Source organism: Pomacea canaliculata, linkage group LG3 (genome assembly GCF_003073045.1).
Source record: "Pomacea canaliculata isolate SZHN2017 linkage group LG3, ASM307304v1, whole genome shotgun sequence".
Taxonomy (NCBI): Eukaryota; Metazoa; Mollusca; class Gastropoda; order Architaenioglossa; family Ampullariidae; genus Pomacea; species Pomacea canaliculata.
In genome coordinates, this window is record NC_037592.1 from 11,021,717 (window position 1) to 11,031,741 (window position 10,025).

The following is a 10,025-nucleotide window of genomic DNA, read 5'->3' on the forward strand; positions in this document are numbered from 1 at the left end:
GCCCAATATCACCTTGTCTACATTAGACCATGCCACATGCAAAATGTAGAGTTGTGAGTGCAAGCTAACTTTCACTTGAAAACAAAGCACAAGCAGGAAATGTGGAGTTGCATCAAGAATTCGCTCTTAAGGAAGAAAATGCAAATATTTATTCCATAAATGAAATCTTCATTGTCAAACATAAAGTTCTATATTCCAAAAATATCAAAATAACAATGCTTTCTTTTGAGTATTTATATATCCTTAAAAAGGTATGTTAGCATAAATCAGTAATATGTTATTAAAAATAGTTTTAAATAACTCTGAAAAATAGCATGTTTAAGACATCAAACAATATCATGCATGACAACTGCATCAGCAAAGAAAAAAACATGGTTTGAAGAAGGCATTCTAATGCAATGAACCTGGGTTATTTAATGCATTATTCTGCAGGTTTCAGGATAACCATAATCACAGTTCAGGCCTAGTGTGTTGAGGATGACATTTTTCTTAAAGAGATCGGTAGCATCACTATACAATGAGCACACAGCAACAATTGAAAATGGAGATAAAAACCAGTATTGTCTTCAGCCTTGCTAGCAAAAGACTGAAAGCTGGAAGGTATTCCAGACATGGTAGCATGTTTTCTTGAAGCAGGTTTCTTGTACCTGATATCTTTTTAAGCAAGTGAAAAAAGCTCCACAAAAAGAGATTTTTAAGGCAGTGACAAACTTGAACTTCACCCTGGTCCAGCAGGAAAGAATTGGGTTGGGGTGAAGGTACTTGTCAAGCATGTGAAGCATGACCACTAGGGTAGCCAGCACGAAATATACTCACCTCCTCCCTCCCCCAGTCATACCATTCTTTCCCCACTCTAAGGTCAATGTTCAGCCCTTTTAGAGCTTCATGACAGTGTTCGTGCATTTTTGGTCAAGGACAGGATGTAAGGAGATACAGACAGCCAAGTGGCTAGAGCCCCAGTGTCTGAGGCACGAGGGACTCTATCCTGTCTGGTACAGCTTCCTTCCCTTCTTTGAGCTTTTGGGTAACTGACGCCTTACAGGGTTATGGAAGGAAGAGAAGAACACTTCTTTAACAAAGCTATCCCTGCATACTCTAACATGCCCCTTCCCAACAAATTAACTTTTTATAGTTAAAAAAAAGTCAGTATCAAGTAATATCAGATAATCATAACACAAACCAAAAGTTCATTCATAAAATGTATACATGATTAGATCAAGTTTTGTAAGGTTAATTTTATATTCTATATCACATATAAAACTGCTCTAAAAGGTACTAACCATGAATATCCCCTATTTTGTTAACTCAGGGTCAAAAGATGATGCCCATATGATGATCAGTATCAGAAAGCTAATGCCTGACATCCAACAAGCTTGACTTTTAAGTATGTCTAGATGATGGGTGAAAACTCCAGACATCTGATGTTGCACTTTGTTGAAAGTATCATTTTTGAAGATGACATTTGTAAAAATCTACCAGCCTTATTGGGCTTTTGTAATCTGGGAAAATATGCTGCTTTATCATTATATGAGAACTGTGCTGAGAAGACTATTTGTAACTTCCTTGCAACTTACCTGATTGAATTGGTACATTACTCTCCTTACAAATGTAACAAGCAACTATAAAACAGCTGTTTGAAATTTTTACATTCACGTTAAAGCAAAGCTGTCGAGTGACCAAAAACACATCTTCCGCAATTGAAATACTGTTAAGTTTATACCTGGTGCAATGTCTTAAATAAATTGAGACTGTATATTTGCCTAGTCTTGGTGGCTTTTGTGGCTGTGTAAAAAAAAGTTATTTCTTATTTCATTTATTCAGGATCTGGTTTGTCTATAAGCACTTTTATATTGCTGCTTAAGCTACGTATCTACAGATCATCTTTAGTTTGCATAGAAATATTGCAATCTATAGGACTTTGTCCAGCATAATTTAAATTTTGTTAATGTATATTGACTGCAGTGGCTAATTCACGAACAAATATTCTTGTCCAAGACATGCATTTTGCACATTATGGCCAGTTCTTGTGCACAAACTATCAAACCATGTATTCTACTCTAGTCCTCTATGTTCTCTTATTGTGTCAACCATATGCTAGAAAACGCCATTAATAGTAGTTTCTGCATATCTATGAGTACATGCCTCCCCTGTCATCTGATGTAAATATTGTTACTGTTCATTTTTTTTTTTTCATTTATCAAACAACACATAATTTGTATTATAATCCAAGCGTCCTGAAACTTTGCCTACAATGATCCTCTTGCCTTTAATCTTTTTTGCACTGGGAAGCATCTAAACTTCGTATATGCTTTACATCATGGAAAACCCCATTGGAAACCCCATTAACAGCTGCAGATCTGTGTTTCTTCTGGAAGTATGTTTGGTAAAAGAAGTTGGAGAAGAGAACTATAAAGCTTAGCATGTAGAAAATCAGCATCTTCTGGAATATCAAGGGGTAGCTGCAGTTGGTGTATACAGCGTAGCCTGCCCGCACCATGACAATGGTAAACTGTAGCTGATCATCAAGAAAGAGAGATATGGGAAAAAACATTAGTTCCCAGCATCAATCAAAATGCTGAAATGATAAGACTAGTATTAATATACATTAATAATACAATAATTAACAATTTAAAAGAAAATTACAGTGACTTCTAGCCAGTCATTGCTTTTGTCCGAAAAGTAGTTTTTATTAACTAGTCAGTTGGGAAGATGTAATTTTTTTCGAAGTGAGCCAATCTTATTCTCACAGCAACTAGCAATAGTAATGTGTTCTTATTGTCAAAAACCTGACACTAATTTCTTATAAGTTACCAATTTTAAACCTTATTTTGGAATTCAGAATGCTGTAGTGCATGTAGTAACATTTATGAGAGTGAACATGCTTGTGAATGGGATTTATCCAAAAGACAAAGGGACATTTTGTAAATTGCTTTAGGTGAAAGACATATCGCAAAGGTTTTACTGTCAATTTAAAATTCTGCTCCTCTCTTATTTTTTCAGTCTTATAAGATGCCAAACTGAAGCACACTAAAGCCTTTCAAGCATGTTAACTCTTTACAGCTCAGTTTCTTACTTTTCTCTCAAGTTCATATGGTTTCTCAACTCTACTTCGTTTGAGTTAACTGTAACTGTTAACTGTTATCTATTTACTCACTAGCTGCAGACCAGTGAGGTATTTCTTCCACCACAGATAGGGCTGTACTGCTGGTCCCAAGGCAGAGAGTAAATAGTAGCTATACATGATGATGTGGACAAGGCAGTTGACGGAGGCAGCAAAGTAAGCTGATGACAGGAAACAATTATCATAACCTTTTTATTTTTGTTACATGTTTACTTTCTCCTTTAAGCATTCTTTATCTCATACCATAATCAATGCCACCGATATTAATGACATCTAACATTGTGTGTTCTTTTCTTGATTGTGTAATGCCATTCATAGACATAAATTATTCATCAAGCCAGTTCATAACTAAATCATTTTTCTCTTGGAGGGTTATTAATCATTTATTCCCTGTCCTACCGTAGATATCCGAATAAAATCATTTCTTTTTCTTTGCTAAATAACACAGTTGAATGATATCAAGCTATGAAACAACATCTGCAATAATGTTACTCCTTAGCAACATTTACTGTATATTGTAATGAGGAAATTAATTACACAAGAACAGCAATAAATCTAAAATCTTAATTACAAATCGTACCTAAGAAGACAGCATTATTAAAATACTGCATACCTTCACCGCCAGGTGCAAAAGTAGTTCCAATATACCACAGGAAAGGCATGGTTACATGATGGTACAAGTGGAGGATTGTCACCTGGTTATTCTTTTTACGTAGCACGAAAAAGGCCTGAGAAAAATGTTCATGTTCAATATCATAGCCTCCTATGAAATCAATAACTTAGAATACCTACTTTTCCTCTTTTGTATTCCTTTTCTTACAATTTACTTCACTTATATTCGGCCTTTTGAAAAGCTTTTTTTCTAAACCCAGATATCATTACACATGTAGCTAAAAAACACTCAGAAAGAACTAACAGAATTTACTAGAAGTACTAGCAACTAGCTCAAACTAGCCTATCAGAGGGCCTGCTATTAACTTGAAATTCATGAAATACATTCACGATATTTACAATGCTGACTTCAACATTTTCTAAATATATGAAAGCTCTGTATATGTTAGCTCTCACCATACATAAAAAAACATTCATACTTTAATTGTACTTACTGTGTCTGCAAATTCAATGACCTTTGAAAAGTAATACCACCACACTGCTCTTGCAAGCTGAAAAATAAAATTCCTGCCTTGGGTGTCAGTTGTACATGTATGCACATGCACTGCAAGGAATATAATAATTACTACTGTCACACTTCAAAATACATGTGATACAACTATTACAAGATATGAAAAATGCACACCAAGATAATTTACCCGTAGAGAAGAAGGATTGTCAGAGGCATCAACAGGTGCACAGTGGAAGTTAAAGCCAGGAACCAGCCAAGATGACATAATGAACTAAGAGAAGGAAACAAAAGTATCACATGAATATTCTGATGCAGTAACTAATTCTAGTAATTCAATATAAATATTATGTCTTATCACCAAATCAGATGTGACTACTGCATGCTTCCTAAAGTATGTACAAAGAGGTTAATTCATGCTCAACACCTTTATCAGTGTTCACATAAAAATATTCATGCATCTGCACTTTCATTTAAAAAAATATGAAATGATATAAAAGCTAAAGCCATTTCTATCACAAATGATTCTATTTTCTTCTGCTCCAACAATGTCTGCCCAACCACCAAACTATTCTTACAAAATATGTAAATTGTGTGCATGCACATACATGAACAGAATGACCAAGTAATAATGTTCACCTCATACAACATGTATGCACTAAGAAGCACCAGGAAAAGGTTGTAGGCAATCATGGGTCCCTGAAGGCTAAAGGCAGGTCTTTTGATCATCATTTGCTGCCCCACCCTTACCATCACCAGGTACAAGATACACAGGCAGGCAATGGGCCATGGGGAACCAACTAGAAGCCAGTCTTTAGTGCGTGGATCTGAAAAGACACATAAATCTGATACAGACAGGTTCAGCACATAAATTTGATACAGGCAAGTTTAGCAAATAAATCTGTACAGAAAATGGGTCTGATACAGACACGTTCTGTACACAAGACTGAGAATACAAGGTGCATATTCTCAAAATATAATTGTTGATACTATATATTGATTTATTAAGGTGCAAGTAAATTTTACAATATATTGTATACACAATTAGGAAATTTATCCATACCAAAATCTCCTCTAAAGCCCCTAAGTTCATATCCCAACTGATGATAAGAGTCATTCAGTAACGTTTGTCTGAAGCAGTTTAGAATTCATCTGCTATGGACGAGGAATATCAGCTAAGTTATTCTCCTTAAGACAGTATTTCAAGTCTGGGTTAAATAATTTCATTCTTGAAATGGGGATATTAAGTGTGTAAGACATTCGTGTACTGTTTGAACCACAACAATGCAGCATAACTCCTGCATGAGACAGCGAATATCACTGATAACGCCTAGCTTACCTGCACCTTGCCCTTTGCCCCCCACATCCCATCCACTTTCCATGCGAGCAATGGATGGCGCGATTGACCATGTTTTCCCAGTTTTCTGTACAAATGTTGGACGAACATTCGTGTTGGCATCTTGTTTTCGGGCAGAAAGCAGGTCCTACCTATAGCTTCTGTACCCACAATTCCGGAAAGGAAACCTGCAGGTATACCTATAGCTCATGCAGCTCCAACCCCAGACAAACCGTGTGCGTATGTAATTGAGACATCTATATAGCTGTCGTGGAGACTCCTATATAGGCTATAGTACGAAATGTTGGGTGGCGGCTCTCACGCAAAAGCTCACATTCATCTGTGCGCACCAGAAATAGCTACAGCTGTCGTAAAGACTTCTAGTTCTAATGGATGGACCGTGATGGCAGCTCTAGTACATTAACATATATACACCTGCATCTGTATACAACCTGTACCTGGTTGTCTGTGCTCTGGCAGCTGCATGAATGGCAGCTCTCGCTATGATCGAGTCACAGACTCCATCAGCATCAAGCCCCTATATCCCTCTTACTGTTAAGTTTGATGTACTAATAAGATGGAATACGAGTTGCATTGTTGCGGAAACGGTTTCTAGTGCTCATGCTCAAGTTGTATGAAGACGATAGATGATGGACTAACGATCTTTGAGTGTATGCGAATGCACGGTGCCATATATGTCTGCCCCAGAATAAATGAATAAAGCATGTTGTATGTGAGTGAATGAGCTGTGTGATACCGGCCATAGTGTCCATTAAATCCAGAACAAGACAGATATGAATAGTTGTGAGACGGATCAAGAAGTTATATCTGTTTCGAAACTGAATGAAGCACCGTAGAGAACACACTTTTAGAATAAAAGCAGGGTTTTTTTGTGGACGCCGAGGTCGGATATAAAAGTATGGGTGGGCAGTAGATGAAAAAGAAAATAAACACGATACAAAGTATTTGATTAAATAGCCTATCCGACGAGTGAGAGCCAGAATTTGAGTGAAAGTTCTCATTGGAAACTTTCGTCTTCTTCCCCGGAATACGAAAGAGGAAATTGCTAACTGGTTCTTTAGGTGCCGCATGGCCCGGTAACATAAATTGTTTAGCCTTGTAAAACAGATCAGTCATGCTACAAAAGCAAAAAGAGTCTATATAGGGGGCAGTTTCCCTGTCAGTACATTTTTTTTAAAGTGAGAGGCAAATGCATTATACTGATCTGATTTACTGTGAAAATCTGTCACTTTAATTAAATAATTTACAACAAAGTGAAAAAGGTTTTTCTTTTTACCTGCATTCTTAGTAATGAGATCGTGGTAGTGTTCTTCAAAGGACTTCATCCTGAAAAAAAACAACAACAGAAGTTTAGTATTTAAAAAAAAAACAGTACAGCTTATAGGTGCATAAAAGAAAATTACTGGTGAATGAAAACAGTTGTTGCGCATCTTGCATTGGTTTCTTAACCCAGTATAAATGTTTGAAATGTATGATGCAGCATCCTGCCCCTTAAATCCCTACATCGCCTCATCAGCATTTCACCTTCCTAGACTTACCTCGCTGTCAGGAGTAACTGCACCAGTTAAACGTTATCCCCTGCATATGTTCTATATACATCTATCAACAGCTAGGTCCCTTCATTCAACAACCACCGCCTACAGCTGTGAAAACCGTGCAAACGGTGGGTTTGTTGACGTGTTTGCCGTGCAGAGAGGTACAACGATGATACAATGGTTATGGCCATTGGGCAGTGAACGTTATGTGGGCGGTTGGTTGAATCATGTGGCATGTGGAAGGCGGACCCACAGCCTTCTTGCTCAAAGATAATGTCTATCCCCAGAAGGATTTCGTTCCAGCCGCTATAGCCCTTTCTGATAAATCAAGTATCTATTCCCACTATTTCTACAGAATTAAGAGCCCTCCCCATAAAATATTATAACTGGAGATGGGAAAAGTGGAGGTAGAAAAGTATATGTTTTAAATTCTTTGGCAGTTGATTTAACATATATGTAAGTGGCAGTTCTAACTGGCCTAACTGAGATAAATAGATACTGAATTGCTGATGGCAGCTGCACATTTTCAGGCGTTGATAGCATCCGCTCTTCACAAAGAACCGTGCACCACCCTCAACCGCGTGTTGTCTTCCTCAAACTGTCCCTCCTCATTGCTGCTATCGTTAGTCTTTAATAACAGGCTATGATAGATGTAGTCTGATACCAGCTCCCGCTCAGCCCCTGTGACAGTTTTGTTTGAAGGGTATTCTTGCTGCGGTTGTCTCTCTCTCTAGTTATTGAGCTTAAACTTTCGTTGAGCCAATATGTTTGGCCTCAGTTCGATTTGCACGTTGTATATAAGTTATAATGAGCGTTTATCGAAATCTTGCATCATCATGACAAACTCTCTGTGTTTGTGTAAATTTAAACTATTTCTAGGTTCCTAACGTCAAAGAAGAATGTCATAACGGTTATTGTATTGTGTCGTGGTTGTCTGTCTGTGATGACCTTATAACTATAGTTAACTGCTTGAACTTTGAGCCCAAACAAGAAATACCCGTCAACACCGGTTTACTGTCGGCACAGCGCGTTTCAAACTGTGAACATCAGTTACTATATGGACAATATGACGTTTCGAGGGCGGTGAAGACATAAAGAAAAAAATATTTCCTCCTCTAACGATAGCGAGAGAGATATCAGGTCAAGCTTGGATTGGCAAACTATAGTTTAGCTGTCTATTGAAATTGTAAACCGCGTGCGCGCGCGCACACACACACACACACACACACACAGACTTTTTTAAATATAAATCTTAAAAAAAAAATAAAATAAAGCAGATTGTGGCGACTTTTGTGTGTTGTGGATGAATATATGTTTGCTTGTGACGGCAGTTGATAATTATGTGAACAATTCACGGTTTATTTGTTCGATCCTCAGCAAGTTTAAATTTAGCACGAGTATTCTTTTCGTCTAAAAAAGGTCATGAGCTATGATTGCCATTAATTGTTTCATCTATATTGCTGTGTGTTTTTAGTGTTTACTTTAATCGCGCGCTCGCGCACACACACACACACACACACACAGAGAATGAAATAAATTGTAAGCTTGTGTGAATGAAAGGAAAGTAATGAAATCACATTTGTATCAAAAAGAAACGGGAAATAAATAGAATGTCATTACTTGTACAGCATTTCAGGCAGGAAGGTATAAGTACAGTGGCACGTACGTATAGGTATCACTAAACGTGAAATGTTATTCTCCCCACCTCTCGCTCTCTATCTCTGTGCGTGAACTATATAATGAAAGACGTACTTACATGGCCACCGTTTCAAACAAAATAAGTTTTTATTACCATGATAAATATAATAAACACAGCATTTTAAACCAGATTAATAAAAGATGATATCACTCAACGACTCGATCTGTAGGAAAGGTCGAGGACTCCTTCTCTGATAAAACTATATATACTTCTGATATGAATCATATGATACAACTAAACTGCATGGGTATATAAAAGCCTGCTCGAAATCAGCGCAGTTTGGTTCTATAGTATCTGAATTTTTAAAAAACCGCGTACTATATCGTGTATATACCGTAAATTTCGGATTTTAAGCCGTGACTTTTTTCCGCAGCGATGCGACTTAATTGTTTTAGTATTTTTTCCCGATTCCAATTAATTTTTGGATGAACTCCATGTTAATTGTTCACCTTAATTATTACAGTATACGTATTATATACCTGTTCACACTGTCAAATTAAAGCCGCATATAACAGAAGCATTATTATTTCATAGATTCATCACACAATTAACCTATCATCATATAAAACGATCAGAGGAAATACCTACGATGCAGCTTTCAATAGTTAATTGAAGACGACGCGATCGTCCAGACCACTGAAAAAGTTAATTGTGTGTGTATATATATGCTGCAATTGTATGAATTGTATATATATTATTGTTCAAGCATATGTAAGTTATTTAATGTGTTGATGGAAAATAAATGTTAAAAAACATATAATATGCGTGTCAACAGCTACTGAAACATGCATCAGTTTACCGAGGATTTAAAAAAAAAATAATATTACATAGCGTGCACATGTAAGCTCGCGATCGTCGATATCGTACGGTACATATACACTGTATACTATAATATACACACACGAGTGTTGTGATACTGTCGTCATACGAACAGCTAGAAGGTTTTTTTTAACATGTTCAGTTAAAATTTACCAATAAAATTGTTACCTTAATCGTTCGAAATATGAAATGACGCCAAAGTCGAGTTGATTTACTGTCTCCAAGGTAACCAAGCGGTGCACATGCACATGTACCCGATGCGCTCCAGATCCCTAATAATATTTTTTTTTAGCCAATCAGCTCTCAGAACAACGAAAATGTTCCCCGCCTTTATAACTACCTAGGATAATTTATTTTAGAGCTCTTCTTAGATA

At 36.8% G+C, this 10,025-nt stretch overlaps 1 protein-coding gene across 4 annotated transcripts; it reads right to left on the reverse strand.

Moving 5' to 3' along the window:
• Nucleotides 1-1,907: 1,907 nt before the first annotated feature.
• Nucleotides 1,908-10,001, reverse strand: LOC112558671 (elongation of very long chain fatty acids protein 7-like). Of its 4 annotated transcripts, none has more exons than XM_025229251.1 (8): nucleotides 9,820-10,001; nucleotides 6,875-6,924; nucleotides 4,881-5,068; nucleotides 4,432-4,515; nucleotides 4,228-4,284; nucleotides 3,735-3,849; nucleotides 3,155-3,282; nucleotides 1,908-2,515 (listed from the first exon to the last, which is right to left on the reverse strand). In XM_025229251.1, exons 2-8 carry the CDS (start codon nucleotides 6,921-6,923, stop codon nucleotides 2,267-2,269), a joined length of 870 nt encoding a protein of 289 aa, XP_025085036.1. In that variant the 5' UTR covers nucleotide 6,924; nucleotides 9,820-10,001; the 3' UTR covers nucleotides 1,908-2,266. The 4 variants fall into 4 exon arrangements, with proteins under 4 accessions (XP_025085036.1, XP_025085037.1, XP_025085035.1 ...); XM_025229252.1 differs by lacking the exon at nucleotides 9,820-10,001 and adding an exon at nucleotides 7,137-7,222; XM_025229250.1 differs by lacking the exon at nucleotides 9,820-10,001 and adding an exon at nucleotides 7,102-7,116.
• Between the last annotated feature and the right edge of the window lie 24 nt (nucleotides 10,002-10,025).